Source organism: Limanda limanda, chromosome 5 (genome assembly GCF_963576545.1).
Source record: "Limanda limanda chromosome 5, fLimLim1.1, whole genome shotgun sequence".
Lineage (NCBI taxonomy): Eukaryota > Metazoa > Chordata > Actinopteri > Pleuronectiformes > Pleuronectidae > Limanda > Limanda limanda.
The window spans coordinates 11,042,044-11,059,388 of NC_083640.1; the positions used below are offsets into that span (position 1 = coordinate 11,042,044).

General features: G+C 43.2%; 1 protein-coding gene across 1 annotated transcript in view; it reads left to right on the top strand.

Annotated features, from left to right (window-relative positions):
• Nucleotides 1–17,345, top strand: part of adgrv1 (adhesion G protein-coupled receptor V1) — a 99,257-nt gene that overhangs the window by 39,555 nt on the left and 42,357 nt on the right. The window contains exons 65-87 of the mRNA XM_061071119.1: nt 102–287; nt 399–634; nt 853–1,001; nt 1,151–1,349; nt 1,550–1,769; nt 1,859–2,098; nt 2,219–2,368; nt 2,804–3,024; nt 3,116–3,395; nt 3,493–3,636; nt 4,480–4,651; nt 4,816–4,948; nt 5,248–5,820; nt 5,925–6,181; nt 6,644–6,761; nt 6,873–7,044; nt 7,140–7,382; nt 8,919–9,326; nt 10,207–10,379; nt 10,510–10,756; nt 10,940–11,079; nt 12,588–12,748; nt 12,897–12,997. Of these exons, the coding sequence (XP_060927102.1) occupies nt 102–287; nt 399–634; nt 853–1,001; nt 1,151–1,349; nt 1,550–1,769; nt 1,859–2,098; nt 2,219–2,368; nt 2,804–3,024; nt 3,116–3,395; nt 3,493–3,636; nt 4,480–4,651; nt 4,816–4,948; nt 5,248–5,820; nt 5,925–6,181; nt 6,644–6,761; nt 6,873–7,044; nt 7,140–7,382; nt 8,919–9,326; nt 10,207–10,379; nt 10,510–10,756; nt 10,940–11,079; nt 12,588–12,748; nt 12,897–12,997 (4,923 nt within the window). The remainder of the gene's footprint in view (nt 1–101; nt 288–398; nt 635–852; nt 1,002–1,150; nt 1,350–1,549; nt 1,770–1,858; nt 2,099–2,218; nt 2,369–2,803; nt 3,025–3,115; nt 3,396–3,492; nt 3,637–4,479; nt 4,652–4,815; nt 4,949–5,247; nt 5,821–5,924; nt 6,182–6,643; nt 6,762–6,872; nt 7,045–7,139; nt 7,383–8,918; nt 9,327–10,206; nt 10,380–10,509; nt 10,757–10,939; nt 11,080–12,587; nt 12,749–12,896; nt 12,998–17,345) is intronic.

Sequence of the window (17,345 nt, forward strand, 5' to 3'; positions counted from 1 at the left end):
AAATAAAAAACAGGATATTGCTCACAGAACAAAATGCATTATGATGAGTTTTGTATGCTTTCCTTAAAAATGGTCCCCTGTCAAATCCGCTATGATTTCAGGCTCTGGATGATGAACTTCCTGAAGTGCGTCGCGAGTACCAGCTGACACTGACCTCCGCTACCCCTGGATTAGAAATAAGTCCGATAGCCAGACATGGCACGGTTATCATGGCAGCCAGTGACAACCCCCACGGCCTCTTCTCCTTCGCTCAGCGCCAGATCAGGGCAACGGAGGAGGAGGGAATGGTGAGGGCCTGAAAATAACACAGCTATAGCTAGACATATTGACAAATGAGGTTTTATACATAAATTAAACACAAACTTAACCCACAGCTACACCTCCTTGCTTTTCCACAGGTGAATGTGACAGTCGAACGCTCTTGGGGCAGTCTAGGCAGCGTGTGGGTGACCTATCAGACGTCGGGCGACACAGCGGTGAGTGGGGGGGACTTTGCTCCAACTTCAGGACGACTGCTGTTCAGCCCCGGTCAGACCTCGCAGCAGGTCACACTGCGTATTGAAGACGACCGTGTTCCAGAGGGGCCTGAGATGTTCTTCTTCAACATCACTGACCTGGAGTTAGTCAATGACAGGTAAATCACTGGATCAGGCTTTGTTTTTAATATGTTAATCTCATAAAAGCTTCAACAGGGTTTTATTGTTTAAAATAGGATGTTGTAAATGATACCAGAGGGTCTTTGTCATTCATAAAACAAGAAATACAAAGTCGTAATTTCATGAAAACACCTTTTTGATGTTGCTGGTAAAAGTGATAGTGACACTTTATCCTATGTCTCCCTCTGGTGGTCAGTGCTGTGGACTACACAGTGAGAGAGTCAGGTCTCCGGCTGGATCAACCTCCAGCTTTAGGCAACTACACCTCTCTCACTGTGGTCATACCAAAGAATGACAACATTGAGGGCATCCTGGAGTTCAGACTGGACTACGTCAGTATAACAGGTACTAGTCCAAAAAAAGCTAATACGAATTACTTTAAAGTGAGGCAAACACGCAAATAGAAATCAAAGGTTATGCAAAACTTGCTATACACCATTTGATAGAGAGAAGATAATTCACTCCATGTTAAATCCCTGTTTTCTGTCTGTCAGTTGAGGAGGATGTAGGCAGTGTGTTGATTCCGGTGGTGAGAAGCGTGGGCTCGTATGGATCCGTCTCAGCTCAGTTCATCTCCAGAGGCTTGAGTGCCACCCCTGACATAGACTACATCCTGTATAACGGCTCAGTGACGTTTGTCCATGGCCAGAACACCAGCTATATCAATGTGACTATCATAGACGACCCTGACAGGTGAGAGGAGAAATTCAAAATAAGTAAAATGTCAAGCATTAATGTACTTTGTGTTTAGCGCTCACACATATTTCTTCACTAGCTACATCAAAGTTAACTCAGAAAGATGTCAAGCATTGAGTTCAGCTGTGAAGAAAAAAAATGCAATAAACAAAACACTTTATTTAATTCCATTTTAACTGGTGAACGATCTCCCGCAGTGAATATGCAGAGGTATTTGAGGTCCTGCTGACTGGAGCAACAGGAGGAGCTGTTCTGGGCGCTCAGCGTGTTTCCAGGGTAACCATCAGCAAGAGTGACTCTCCAAGTGGAGTGGTCCGTTTCCTCAACGAGAGCCTCCTCACTGTGGTCAACCCCGACTCCACTCTCAAGCTCAATCTTGTACTGGAGAGAGCTGGAGGCCGAGTGGGCAATGCAACGGTACGAGGGGCAACTACACTTGAGCTCTGTCGTTTATCTTCTCTGATTTTGTTTTATTTAATTTAATTTAATCTGTATTTAATTTGTAGGTTGCTTGGATCGTCCGAGGCCCCAACAGCCGAGAGGTTCTCCCTCCAATCAATACAGACATTAGAGAGCCTGTGAGTGGGTCCTTCTTCTTTATGGATGGAGAGGAAGTTACACGCACCATAGAGCTGCTGATTCTCCCCCACGGAGAGGTGGAGGTGGAAGAGACATTTATCATAGAGCTCAGCATTTTGTCTGGAGAGATGGAGGTTGATCCTCAGGCTGGTTCCATAACACTGAAGGTACGTTGTGGTATCAGGTTGATTTCACCACCAGGAATCAGTTAAGATTGAGCCAAGATGGGTTAATGGGGTCTCAGCATCCTACTCACCCTTCTGCTCTCATGCGTTTCTGTTTCCCAGATAGAGAAGTTTGGTGACCCAAACGGTATCGTCCAGTTTGCTCCGGACGCTCTTAGAGACCATGTCTACAATGAATCCACAGAGGCAGAGAGCCCACTCAACATTTCCCTGTCAATCACGCGCAGAGAGGGGGTCATGGGCAACATCACCGTAAGTCTCCATCAATGAACGTTTATTATTTATCCTGTGAATTCAGTATCAGTGCTCAATTTTGGCTGAATTCAACTCCTAGTGGCCACTGTTAAAACGTAAACTCAGGGGCGGATCTAGGGGCGGGACCCGGGGGGGGGGGGGGGGACTATACCCAGCTAAAATCTGATTGGCTCCCGATGTACACCTGTCCTATAATAACAATAAATATGACAATTTGTTAAGATTTTGGATTCTTGCTTTTTGAAGAACACAATGTCTTTGAACAGGAACAATTTTCTAAATATATTCAATGATGTGTGACTTTTCTCAAAGCTATAGAGCTAATAATGTGCAGCTTACTCAATGCGAAATTGTGCATGGATGTTGGACATAAAATTGGCCCCTCTGTGCCCCTGAATTAGTGAAATCATAGATCCTCCACTTTCTCCTCAGGTGCACTGGCAGATACAGAGTGACTCAGACACAGCAGGGGACTTCCTCGCGTTAGCTGGGTCAGTGATGATTCCGGAGGGTCAACGGGACGGTGAAATTGTCCTCAGCCTGATGCCTGATACAGTGCCAGAGCTGGAGGAGCTCTACACTGTCCGACTCATGGCTGTGGAGGGGGGTGCTACTCTGGATGCCAACCCCAACCTCATCAGCACCCACATTAGGTGTGTCATTTAGATCTATAACACATATCGACATTCAGGTTGAAGAAAAGTCCAAAATAACTTGAGATTAATCTTGTCCTCTCACCTTCAGGGTGCGTGCTAATGATGACCCCCACGGTGTCTTTTCCCTGAACCCTGAGCAGCAGTCTATAGTGGTTGCAGGAACCGGGTCAGAGGTCACAAGGGCTCTGGTCATGAACTTGACACGGCTCGCGGGGCTGTTTGGCAACGCCAGTGTGGGCTATAAGATCAGTGGAGGAATGGATGAACTGATGGACATGGAGGAGATACTGGGAGGACAAGCTGAAGGAAGGGTGTTCATGAGGGAAGGAGACACCACCAGTACTCTCACTGTGCTCATCACCAGCCAGGTGAGAAACAGGATGCTCACTGACGCGCGTACAGAAACAGAAACATTAAGACTTGACCGTTTAATTCCATATTTGTTTTCCTGCTTCACCCCTGCAGGTGTTTTTGTCAGTGGGTGAAAGCTTCACAGCAGAGCTCACGGATGCTAGACTGGTCGGCCCCGTCCTCGGCTCCCCGCCTCGCCTCCTTCACGAGGCCAGCGTTGCTATGGTGACTGTGCCCGAAGAAGCTGCCAGCTCAGAGGTGAGTTGTGATTGTGTTCTCTGCAACATATGATTAATCAGGGGGATAAATTGTTTTCTCTGCAGAGACAATCAGAAAGTAAGATTTGCCATCAATCAATACACTTCTAGATGGATGAGCCACAACGCTCTACTCATTTCAGAATGACTGTGCTCTTTCAAGGCACAGTCATTTACACAGGGGCTTTTAGAAAATACAATTCAATACATAATTATGTGTTCAATTATTTGTCAGACACCAGAGGACAAAGATGAACGCACTGCATCACATTGTCTTTCTCCACACTAATCGTAATCATTTGAAACTAAGTTTGTCGTTGACAACTCACATCACACACACACAAAGCTGTTTTTTTCTCATTAAGCCTTCAGAATGACCCATCTATCACAAAGCCTTTCTGTGAGCCTGTCTGCTCACAATGAATAGTGTTACAAAAAAGACTCTTCATAACAAATAACTCTCTCTGTGAGTTACATCAGAAAGTTTACACATCTTCCACCGCAAACTAAAAACACACCTCTTCAGACTATACCTTGAATAAAAAAAATTTAAAAAAATTACTAATAATTTTTGAAACTAACAATTCAGTAGCACTTAAATGGCACTCACTTATAGCATTTTGTAGTTTTGCTTTATTTTTGAAGAATTTGTACTTTCTTGATTCTTGTTGTTCTTGGTTTATACCCTCGGGGTTGAATGCACTTATTGTAAGTCGCTTTGGATAAAAGCGTCAGCTAAATGAAATGTAATGTAATGTAATGTACCAAATACTGTACTTCTGTGTTTATGTTTGCAACAACGTTAACGCCCATCCCCTGTCTCTTCTCAATGCTTGTCGTGCAGGTTGGCTTCGCCTCCCTGGCTCTGCAGGTTTCAAGTTTAGAAACGGGGACGTGTGAGGCAACGGTGACACGAACTGGGCTGTTTGGGGACATCAGGGTGCAGTGGAGAGCCGGGTATCCATCAGGAGAAGATTTACCAGGCTTCAGGACAGGAGACATCACCCCAAGCTCAGGTAAAACAGTCAGAGAGGGAATGATCACTGAGTCTTGGTCACATTATAGACTCACACTCTCCCCACTCGTCTAACTATCTTTGTTGTTTTATTAATACGAATATTTAAACATATAAAAATGCATGATCTTTCCATTAATAATGTGCTTCTTCGTTTTTGTTAAGGCTCACTGACCCTGGCCCATGGAGAGAGGACCAAATCTTTATCTCTCACAGCCATTGCTGATGCATTAGAGCCAACTTCCTATGCTGTGCACCTCACCGCTGCCAGCTCTAGCACTGCTGCTGTCAAACTCAGGTAAAGGTTCCACAGTGGTAGAACTACTGGTGGAGTCAACATACTGGCTTTTAGAGTGGTATCCTTCAGTATTGAAAAACTGTTTTGATACTGCTCTTTTCAAAACACTGTAACAAGGTGCTTTACATGGTGGAAACATGATTCAAATATTTGAGAACCAATGCATATAAGATCAAGGGGTCAAATTTAAAATATTAAGAATAAAAAAAAACATGATATCTTTGATAAGGGATTTTAAACAACTGTTGTATACTTGCATATTGTTCTACATCAAATGTAGCCTCTTTTTCCCTGCACAGGTCAGGCTTCACCACAGCAGAAGTGGAGCCACTGGGGATCTACCAGTTTGCCCCTGACTCCCGGCAGCTAGTTATCGCAGAGGACATCCAGACGATAACACTTTATGTTCAGAGACTCTACGGCTCTCGTAGCAATACCAGCCGCATTTCCTATAAAACCATAGCCGGCAGCGCAGCAGCAGGAGAGGACTTTCTCGCGGTGCCTAATGGCCGAGCTGTCTTTGACTCTCCTCACCAGACCAACACATCGTTCCAGCTTTCAATACTTGACGACTCCCTCTCAGAGCCAGATGAGTACTTCCATGTAAATCTAACTGATGTTCAAGTCCTTAACCCGATCTTGGCTTGGGCAGAAGTGTCTCCTCGCCTCAACCCTCAGCACAGCGCAGCCACTGTCACCATTTTGTCCAGTGACGTGACTGGTGGAGTTTTGAGTATTGGACCTGGACTGGTCCAGGTAGCGGAGGACAGGGATGAGGAGACCCAGCAGGACCGGAGGGTGGTTCTGAGGGTGCGCAGGTCGGACAGTGTGGCAGGGGATGTGAGGGTTCGGGTCCAGGCCTATGGAGGTGTGTGTTTGTTTTGTTGCTCCATTGCAGTATATTGAATTTTGTTATTTACTGTCTTTACAAAACCACTTAAACTTGTGTTGTTGTGTGTTCTTATCCAGATGGAAGCACGACTCCTCTTCCCTTCGCTCTCGAACCTGTCGGGATCCTCGCAAAGGAGCAAGAGGACTTCCGCTTGGAGTCCAATATAGTGTCACTGCAGGAAGGGCAGAATGAGACAGAGGTTATCCTCCTCATCCTCGACGACTCAGAGCCCGAGGGACAGGAAGTATTCTTCATATACCTCATTGATCCGGAGGGAGGAGCACAAATCACGGACCGACAGGATGAGGGGTTTGGAGCTTTTGCAAAGATCACTATCCTTGGTAAGATGATGGAATAAAGATATTTGTTCGCATCCACTATAGACTGAAGATGAAAAGATGAGACGTATCTCCCAGCAAATAAGAATGATGCAAAGTATTTATTTGTTGGTTTGTATTCAGCACCCTTCCTTATGTTATAGCAGATGTATCTTTATCTCTACAAATCAAATGAACCTGCGGACATATGTTTATTATCTCAATGAGTGATTCTCTAGTCGTCTCCACTTTCACTAATGCCATTTGATTAGCATCATGTCAGTGCTGCATTCGTCTCCATCTGCTATTTTCGGCCTCATATAATCACATCAGTGGGCAGATGATTTGATTATTCTTCATATAGGATTGATGAAAAAGAAAATAAATTATTATGTAATCGTGAGGTTATAAGGAAATTCATTCCTACTCTGTCTACTCTTCTGTTTCTCTTTATTTGTTATTCATCCTTTTGTCTGTCCATACCAGGGAGTGACTTCCAGAATGGCATTATAGGGTTTAGTTTTAATTCTCTGACGGGCCAAGTACTGGAAGAGGATTCAGAGAACAGAACTGCTGTCCTCTACCTGCAGAGACAAGAAGACAGGTAAGAAAAAAACTTTAGTTTTGTTTCACCCCGACAATAGTTTGATATAATTTTTTCCACCAAGTTGTTGTAATTGTTTATCATTTTATTCCCCTATCTCCCTCTGTTCAGAGTCTTTGAGGATTTGCAGGTCTTTTGGAGAGCTACGTTTAACAAAGCAGCTCCGACTCTTGTCAGCAATGGAGTGAACCTAACCACACAGCTGCTGCACACCTCTGGAACTGCACTGTGCAGGAGAGGAGCGGTGATATGTGCTCTTACTCTGGAGGTCCATGATGATGAGGTTAGTGGGATGCAGGGGTTCCTGCTAAGTTTCAAACAAACCAAGTATTCCAACATGAGACAGATGACACAACCTGCTCATCTGTGTTGCCGTAGGAACCAGAGATCCAGACTTGGTTCCTGGTGGAGATTTATCAGGTGGGTGCTGGAGCTGCCATTAACGAAACCACTCGTTTCGCCAACATCACCCTGGCAGAGAGCGACGACCCACAAGGCATTGTGTTCTTCTCTGTGGGCCACAGACATCCCATCGCCACGCTGACGACCACAAGGCTCAGTCTGCAGATCTACAGACAAGCGAGCACAGCTTCAGCCATGTCTGTACAATACCGCACACGGGTAAGTAACAATCATGCACATGTGGAGCTCACTGGCTTACATGTGAATACAGTTGGGCATAGATACAGTGAAATATGCAATAGTAACCTTGATGTGGTTTGTTAAATTTTGCCTTGGAAGTGTCATTTTAAATTGTAGGAAGTCTAATTTTCAAACTCAACAAATAGAATTTCAACCATTTTGTAACAAAAATTATTTTTTCAACAACCACTGATGTGGTGTGCGCGTGTGTCTGACCTATCATTGTCGACCTCATCATTCTGAGTTTCAGTGCAGTATATTGATCTAATCAGGCTTCTTTATAATAACACTGGAGTTATTTGTAATTACCTGTTTGTAAAATGTGATTACTTAATTATGTCCAGGGTTCAAACCAAGAGGAGACTGCGCTAACCACTGTTCCCCTGAGCCACAACTATGTATTGCAAAGTGGTGCAATTAAATACTGCGATTTGCTTTCTCCCTCCTCACCCACAGCCAGTGTGCGATGTGAGTGCCAATATCCCTCTTTAAACCTCAAGCGATAAACCTAACGATGACTTTAGAATTTCAACCATTTTGTAACAAAAATTATTTTTTCAACAACCACTGATGTGGTGTGCGCGTGTGTCTGACCTATCATTGTCGACCTCATCATTCTGAGTTTCAGTGCAGTATATTGATCTAATCAGGCTTCTTTATAATAACACTGGAGTTATTTGTAATTACCTGTTTGTAAAATGTGATTACTTAATTATGTCCAGGGTTCAAACCAAGAGGAGACTGCGCTAACCACTGTTCCCCTGAGCCACAACTATGTATTGCAAAGTGGTGCAATTAAATACTGCATAAGTACCAACTTTGCATGATACAGTACTTAATTTATGCCTTTTAAAACGGAGGATCAATAACACAGCAGTGTTTCATAGTCAATTTCACCTTTCATCTGATGGATGCCCCCATTATTCAGTCCATCGTCCACTTATAGTGTCTATATAGTTTAATACAAGTCCAGGTTTATTGACCTGCAAGACAAATGCTTCCCTCTCTCCTCACCTCTCCTCACCTTCACCTTTCTCTTCGAGGTGATATTATTACCGACACCTCGACTTCACTCAGGGCTTTACTTCCACTGGCTCTCACACTTTTTGATATTGGAGATCAAAGTGGGATCGAGTGTCTAGTGCACTCAGCAAAAATCTAAACCTCACAGAGACACAGGGTCTGCTTTAATCTCTGAGAGATGAAACATGTTGTTAGACTGCATCATAAAAACCCATACTATTGTTCTTAATGATATTTATAAAAGGCCAGTCCTCATTTGGTTTACATCTGACACAACTTCACTCATTTACATTGGGATGCAGACAATGTGGGCACTGTGCATAATATGGCAAATGTGCTGTTAAAAGGCTTTATTAGCTGTTTCCAGGTATTGAACATATAGAAATACATTATGTCACCTCTCATCATTTGTTTTTTAAAAAAAAACGTTATTAGTCATGATCGGTTGATTGTCTTATTTTACAACGGAACATGTCTGTGTTTTTCCTCCAGGAGCTCCTGAGGGATGAGGTGGTGGGGCCCTCCCTCATCCGGCCCGCTAAAGCAGGGATGGACTTTCCTAGACAAGAGGGTCGGATAACCTTCGCTGTCGGCCACCACAACACAACGCTGGACATTTACCTCACTCCGGACCTCGCCTCGTCCCTGCCCACACCGAAGCGCTTCCAGGTGGAGCTTTACAACGCTACAGGGGGCGCCAGAGTGCACCCTCAGTTCGGGCTGGCGAATGTGACCCTGGTGTCAGATGCTGCGAGTGAAGCGATGTGGGTTTTACTCGACCAATTACATCAGCCTCTGGGCCCAGATATATTAAACAAGGTGCTGCAAGCGCTGATCAACAAAGTCACTCCGCCTCTGAATCGTGAGCAGATGACGGCCGTGCTCGAAGCTCTGGGGAAGGTAAGAGAAAAAATTAAGAAGTGAGATATTTCCCGCGAAAAGGACCTGAAGAAACATTGAGACATGAAATGTTATTTAATCACTGTTTGATGCAGATCCAGTAATTTTTTTAAAAACTTTCTTTAACATTGTGAGATAGGTTCAGCTTGATTGAATGTTAAAGGACTGTTCAGTCTTGGCAGAATGCACTTTGAGCGCCATTCTAGTTATAAATATATATTAGTATAGTATTACTAATGATTTTTGCCAGAAATTAATAATTGTGAGGTCAACCATATTTAGTTTCCCAGACTTTGCAAATCAATCAATCAAAGATTACTGATTTGAATTTGACTCATTTTTTTCTAATACTGTATAATAAGACAGTAATGAGCAAAATACAATTCCACTACTTGCAGTTTGTGAGTCAGTAGAGTAGTTTTTGTCTGACAGAGTTCTACTAAAGGGCAAACATCACCAGTGCACTAGTCTGACAGATGTGAGGTCTAATTTGTCATCCGAAAAGGTCTCAGTTGTCACTCCACCAGAGCACTGTCATCAGAGTCTGCATACTGCACTCGCTCTGCCTCCGGACGAGTGGAGACAGTACTGTAATTTAATATGAGGGAGGGTGCGGAGGGCTGCCGAAAGAGAAAGGAGTTAGACAGCTTGAGAATACATGGGTGCACAGAGAGAGTGAAAGGAGACACTGCAGAAGCAAATAGCATTAAAGAAACAATGACTGAAGGAATGAATGAGACACACGAGAGCTGTAGAACACAGAGGTCTGAAGGAAGTGATGGAGCCAGAGTCAAATAGAGATCAGATGTGTATCAGTGACAAAAACATGCAAACAGTACCAGAGATTCTTAATGATTCTCTCACCCCGTCTCTCTCTCAGGTGCTCGAAGAGGCGGAGAGGACTCCTTTCCAGGAGAGCAGCCGGAACTTGACCTACGACCTGCTGTGCTCTTTGGCCAATCCTACTAGAGTCGACACCCGCGGCCTCAGCCACCTTGCCGAGGTGGCTGAGCGATTTGCTTTCTCCCTCCTCACCCACAGCCAGTGTGCGATGTGAGTGCCAATATCCCTCTTTAAACCTCAAGCGATAAACCTAACGATGACTTTTCACTTCAAGACATCAAGGATTGTCCTTTCCAATAATATTAATGAGGTTTTAAATGTTTTCGTTGGATTTCTGCAGAAGGGGTACCATCCTGGAAACGTGTCCGTATATGACCATCTCTGCCTTCCAGTGGTACCCAACACAAATCAATGGGCACAAGTTCAGGGGCCGTAACTCAGACTTCTTCCAGCTCCCAGACACACTGTTGGCTGTACCAGCAGCCCTGACTCCCGACTGTGGCAACCTCAGCCGGATCCAGCAGACCGAGTTCAGAACTGAACACTGGTTCATCAGCAACAATACAACCACTGCTCTCAATGGAAAGGTAGAGACATTTTTTCTTCATGTCATGTCAGAAGCAAAAGAAGTTTATCAAATTACCTTTTTTACTGAAACTACTTATTTTAAGAATACCTGCAGGGGGCAGTATTGCTCCAACAGAAACTAGCCATAAATGTTTTAGTTCAGAGCTGAACTCTCTCTCTTGTTATCTCGTGTTTAAATGTAGGTGTTCTCAGTCAGCCTCCAGGACAGAGGGTCACGACCTTTAGAGGATGGGAATGAGGTGGTGTATCGTATCCACACCCCTGGTCAGCAAGTGAAACCAGGCCGGTCTCTGTGCCTTCTCTGGAACCAGACCACTGCAAGGTGATCCAGCACAGACACACATATTAAGACACATGCTCTGTACCTCTAGGTTATCCACAGACAACTTGTTAAAACTCCAGATATTAAAAAAATTTCAGGCCTGATTGATTTAACAACACCGGTACTGGTAAAAGCAAATGTAGTTTAATACCAGAGAGGACACACATTTCTGGGGGGGTCAAAACAAACTAATAAGGAATCATTCTGTAAGAAACCATGATTCAATTCATGCAGCGCACAACTTCTTCCAGCTCTTTTTGGTATTTCCTTCTCCTTCTCACATTACTCAATACCACCGTCAAACAAAAGAAATAAAATGAATGTTGTCTTGTTTTGTTGATGCATTTTTGATCTACAATAGCGGTAACTGTAAGCTCAAGGACACATACATAGGATTTCATTATAAAAGTAAAGTTGTATTTTGCAGGTTATGTGTTTAAATGTAAATCTGCAGCAGTTGGAAATGTTTGGTTTGATTTTGATGATTGATGAACCTTTGACGGATGTGAAAAACTTTAAATTGTTCAGAAAACTTTAATGACAAATCTTTCAAAGTCGTTGAGGTTGTATTTACGTTTCAACGCGCAGCAATTTTGGAAAATAATAACTTGTTGTGCCAAGACCTTTAGTCTACATCTTCCTTCCTCATTTCCTGACTGGGATCTATGAATATGCTTTCCAGAGGGCGACTTGTTTCTAAGTTCCTAACAGTGTCTCTCTGAAACAGATCACCTATATTTATAACTATCTAAATATTTAGCAAAACCGTAACGCTGCACTCACCCCTCGGTCATCCTCACACGTTCTGTGCGAGTGAGACCAGTGTGCTGAGTAAAGGGCAGAAGTCCAAGTTCATCCTCTCACCAAGGCCTGTCTCTGTGGGACCATGGGGGAAGATACATCTTTCTCGTTCACATCTGCACATGCAGTCTGCTCCAGTCTGAACCCTTCAACTCAGAGTCGGTTTGTCGAGGACATTCTTGGGGAATGGAACGGGACTTGGCTGGAACACACTGTTAAGAACTGGCAGGTTTTTTTGGGTTTGGCCCCGAACAGCTGTTTGGGCAATCTATCCCAGCAAAACAAAACAGATGAGGGAAGTGATACTGAGAGAGGAAAAGGTGAAACAAGAACCAAAGTCAAACGCTAACAAGGAAAGGTCAATATGACTTGATGTGTTTGGAAAGTTAAGAGGAACATTTCAGAGGATTGATTTGGCTATAAAAAATAAACCCCGTCATTCTGTCAGATTTATCATTGAATCCAGCACAAACTTCGATATAATGTTCGGGTTTGTTCTACAACATCTGTGAGGGATAAATGTGACGCCAGATTAATAATAATATCATTTAAAGAAGATACAAAAACACCACTGGGGCGACTGCTGAGCGAAGGACTCTTTCCCTTGTTATTTCCCTCATCTGTCGTCTAAATATCTTAACATAACAATTGTGTCACAACTTTTTCTCTCCTCACCTTTACCTGCACCCTCTCCTCCTCCTCTGTAGCTGGTCATCAGATGGTCAGCACTGCAGGGTGGTGAAAGAGAGTGGGAGCTATGTGGAATGTGCCTGCTCCCACTTGTCTGTCTACACAGCCTACGCAGAGTTTGCCACCCTTGCATCCTACAACGAGGCCTTCTACGCTTCAGGATTTATTTGCATCTCAGGTACAAAACACACCTGCAATACGCATTTCGCTTTACTTTCTTTCCGGCGGATCGTGGTCATCTCTATCCCTCCCAAATCGATATGAATAACTGCTGTTAATTCATAATTTATTCATCTTGTTTTCGTGTTTTCCACTCCCCTCTGCAGGCTTTGCATTGGCCATCATATCCCATGTGCTCTGCTCCCGTTTCCCAATGTTTGCTGCCAAACTGCTCACCCACATGATGGTGAGCTGCCTCGGAACCCAGGTAAAGCATATTTACTATGATCACTCCCTACACAAATGTGCACTGAGACCCACAAATCAATGCTTCTGAAGGCTGAGACTTCCAGACGCCCACACACACACACACACACACACACACACACACACACACACACACACACACACACACACACACCTTCATTTGTTTCTCTGGCATTTTCATTCCATATATGGGCTCTCTGCAGATGAATAGGAAAGTTTTGGAAGAGGCCCCTGTCTCTCTGTGCTCCATGGATGAGCGGCTCACACATTCGAACTTTCACAGAAACACGCAGGAAAAAACCCACGCACAAATTGATAGTCTATTTTAAACCTGTATACACACACATACACACACGCTGCCCCATCCCATCGCACTGGTCACCAGACATGTCACAGGTATCTTCTTGGAAATGTGCAGAGATGCGAACACACACCACTGAATGTCAACGGTTGCGTAGTTTTGCGGGCCGGCGCGTCCTGACAACGCAGCCATCCCCCCCGCACCCGCAGCCCATTAAAAACGCAAGCTGTCACACAAGCAGTGAGCGAGATAGAAATGTGGCCGCGCGTCAGTGTCTCAGCTGGACCCCACCGTGTGTGTGTACGTGTGTGTGTGTACGTGTGCATGAGTAAGTGCGGGACTGGTAATTTTCCACTGGTCTCCCCTCTCTGTGGTTGACAAACACGAGCCCCTACTAAAGCAGACTGTCGTTGGGGGCGAAGCACCTCGGGCTCGACTTGTTTATGGCCCAGGCAGAGCCCCTGAACCCAAGAGGGTTTCGGATGGAAAATTCCATCCTGGTCTGTTTCCTTGTTGATACTGTACTTCGTGTTCAAGGCCCTCTTCCTTGGATGCACACGTGTCCGGGATTGTGATATCGTTTTTTAAATACATGCTTGTGTTTCTTCGGCCCTCTAGTCAAGGCCAGTCGACGGGGGTCCGGTGGATTTCCACACTGGCAAACTGAAAGTCTGGTGTAAAGACGTAGCCTCTTAGTGCTCATCTGCTGGGAATACTATGGAGAAAATCACGGGCTCCCTGTGCAGGATGTGCTGAATGAAAATAGACCATTGGACGTCATTGTCTTCACTTAACTCTGCACTTTTTTTAATCTTAGATCCTAGATGGCTTGCCAGAAACAGAAAAACATAACCGCCCTCTCTGTATAAACCTCCAGCTGGAGATTTGTTTGTCTTTTTGTCTCTAGTCTCGTCTTTCTAAAAGCTTTGTTTGTGTCCGACAGCTGCTTAAATTCAGATGTCTTATTTTCATAAACCTGGTAAATGACGTCAATACAGCCGTCAGCCAAAATGTTCAGTAACTGATTTTGCCTTGTTAAAAAGGATAAAACCAGGTGCTGACGATTGAGGCTGAAATATGTGACGAATTATCAAAACCAAAATCTCTTAATGAAGAGTCGCTGTTATATGTATTTCACTTTACAAGGTCAAGATTCAAAATTCTCTTTATTGTCACTGACACTAGAAACAAGACAAGTTCACAGTTGAACAAAGTAACATGGCATCCAGAATGTAATTTTTTTAATCCTATAGTTTCCAATGTAGTAGTAGTAGTAGTAGTAATAATCGTATTAATAATAATAATATTAAAGTAAAAATAATGAATGGATAATATGGTATAAACAGACATCGGGTTATTGCATTCCACTGAATGCAATCACACTTTTTTCTCAAAGAATTATACAAGCACACTTATGCTTGAATTAATAACACAATTTTTATTAAAGGAAAAATTAGATGGTCTTTGATCATTTTCTATGCAGATATCAGCATGAAATATCTCATTTTTACAGCTGCTCATTGTTTCATTCTTTCTCACCAAGGCCGTTGTTGGAGGACATTCAGATTTAAAAAGATTAATTTGGATCCACTGTGCCTGTAATTTCTTCGTATTCAGCTCAGACCTCTGCGTTATTTAAAAAATATTAATTTGATTTGTGTGAAATATTGTGTATTGAGAAGGTGAAGGACCTTCCGGTGGAAGAGACACAAACGATGACACAGATGTCTCATGAACGTGTGGCTCATAGCCTGGCTCGTGCCTCACCCTTCATTTGAGCTGTGAGGTTCCAGCACCAACCACTTGTGACTGAGGGCGGCTCTCCATCTGTGGTGGCTGAGCTGTAACTGGTCACTGACGCTGCTGCCCTCAGAGCAGAGAAAATTAAAGCTGCCGGTTTGATTTATTTCTCTCGCTGCGAGAGCTCCAGTTGCCTGGAGAGAGCTGGAATAATATCCCTCACCTCTGAGAGAGTCTGGGAGCAGGTGGAGGAGCTGCAGGCTCGTGGTTCAAGTTATGAACATTTTAAAATTGTTTTACTGCCACAGTATGTCTGGCTGTAATCCTTTTTAGACGAACATTTGCATAATGTCATAGATCTGAAGATCCCAATGGAAGTACGTTTTAGTATGGATTCACCTATGAAAGTGAGGAAACAGGAGTATTAATAGAAGAAAAAGAAGTGCGTGATAGATGGAGAGGGGGAACATTCGGTAGAATTATAAGCTTAATAATAATAGTTATTATTATACATTTTATTTATACAGCAGCTTTCAAAACAAGGTTTAAAAAGTGCTTTGACAGACAAAGCAGACACAGGATTACACTGGGGTGTAATTGAAAAAAAGCATTCATTCATTCACGTCTTTCCAAAATACAATTTGTTTATTATCTTGTTCATCTCCTCCTGAACTCTTCTCATCCTTGACATGCTCAGATTTGTTTCTCTTTTCAAAGAATCAATTACACCAAAAATAACCAAAAAAGGCATCAAAAGGTATCTTCGGTACCCTCAGGCATCTGGTTTAGGCCGAATATAACATTTTCTATATGGATGTTAAACGTACTGGGTTAGTGTCGCACTTTTCCAGTCTTATCCACCACTCAAAGCTTTTTAATGTACGAGTCACATTCACTCATTTACACACACATTCATACAGGGTTTATATGCACAGTGCTTGTTCTTTTGCACATCGTTCAGACACCATCAATACAACATACGAACGGCTAATACAGCATATTCCCAAGCTCTATTTCAAATTGTCATCTTAATCTTCTGGAGGTTTTACTTTAAAGGATCAGTAAAATACCTGATATTACTTGTATTATGTAGTTGCACATAGTTTTAGCACGATAGCTATAGATAAGCCAATATTTAAGATATTCAGTTATTTTCTGTGTGTGTGTGTGTTTGTGTGGATGTTTTGTGACCACAGAGGTCAGACAGCCTCCGGCTCTGGACAGCAGTTTGTCCTCCCCTCAGCAAGACAACTGAAGATTGTGTGTGTAGAGTGGAAATTTACCCAGTGCATATGTACGATGGGAGTGAAACTCGCCTTGTGTGTATCCATTGTAACATGCATTAGAATTTGTGCCTTTTTAATGTCGGGGCTCATCACAGGAGCAGCAGTGAAGCTCAGTTATTTGGGGCAAAAAAAACTGAATTAATTCATTAAACTAAAACATATTCTGAGCTTTTCATTACTTTTCAAATGGACTAAAGATGTATGTAGTGGTTCCAAATGCAATAAGGCCAGAGTGTACACTCTCAGGTCAGTATCCAAGTTTGTTTTACTACGTCTCCAGGGTGAAGATCACATTAATTTATCGCTAATTAGCAGTGGAGACATAAATGTATTTGGGTAGAGGCATCATTTCAAACACAACTAGATGGCTGATGGTTTAATTTTTCAATTTATTTGAACTCGTTTTTTTCTAATTTTTTAGCTCTAGGTTGATCCCTTTTCCCACTAATTTCAAGAAAAGTAGAGGACGTTGAGTGGTGTAATATTTCTGAATAGTACATGACATTGGACACTGACACACAGACACTTTCCAGGGAAAAGTGTAGAAGTGTCAAAGAGGTCATTGTTTCTTCTGTCATTCCCCTACTGTTGTCCACATAGACTGAAAATAAAACACTTAACAGATTTACAGCATTGAAAGTTTTAAAAAATCACAGGAACCTCAGTTAGTTTGATAAAACTGAAATATTCCTTAGTCCGTTGGTGTTTGGTTCTTGTTGATTTCTAACTTATGTTTGACAGAAGTCCTGTATGTAGTATGAAATAGAGCTGAGGGTTATGTGTATGTGCTTGAACACAGGTATGCATCAGCTGGCGTGGGAAAGTAAAACACTTCCCCATCCTCTGTGATTAAAGTGCCCCCCACGTCCCGGGCAGTCGTACGTGTTTACCCCAGTGGTCCCAGTGCTTTATTCCAGTATCTGGGAGGTGTGTAGGTGACTCTTAGTTCATATTTTAAAGGATTTCCTGTTAGGTCTGGGACAGGTTCCAGCATTCAAGTATGCTCCTCAAACCCCCCCCCG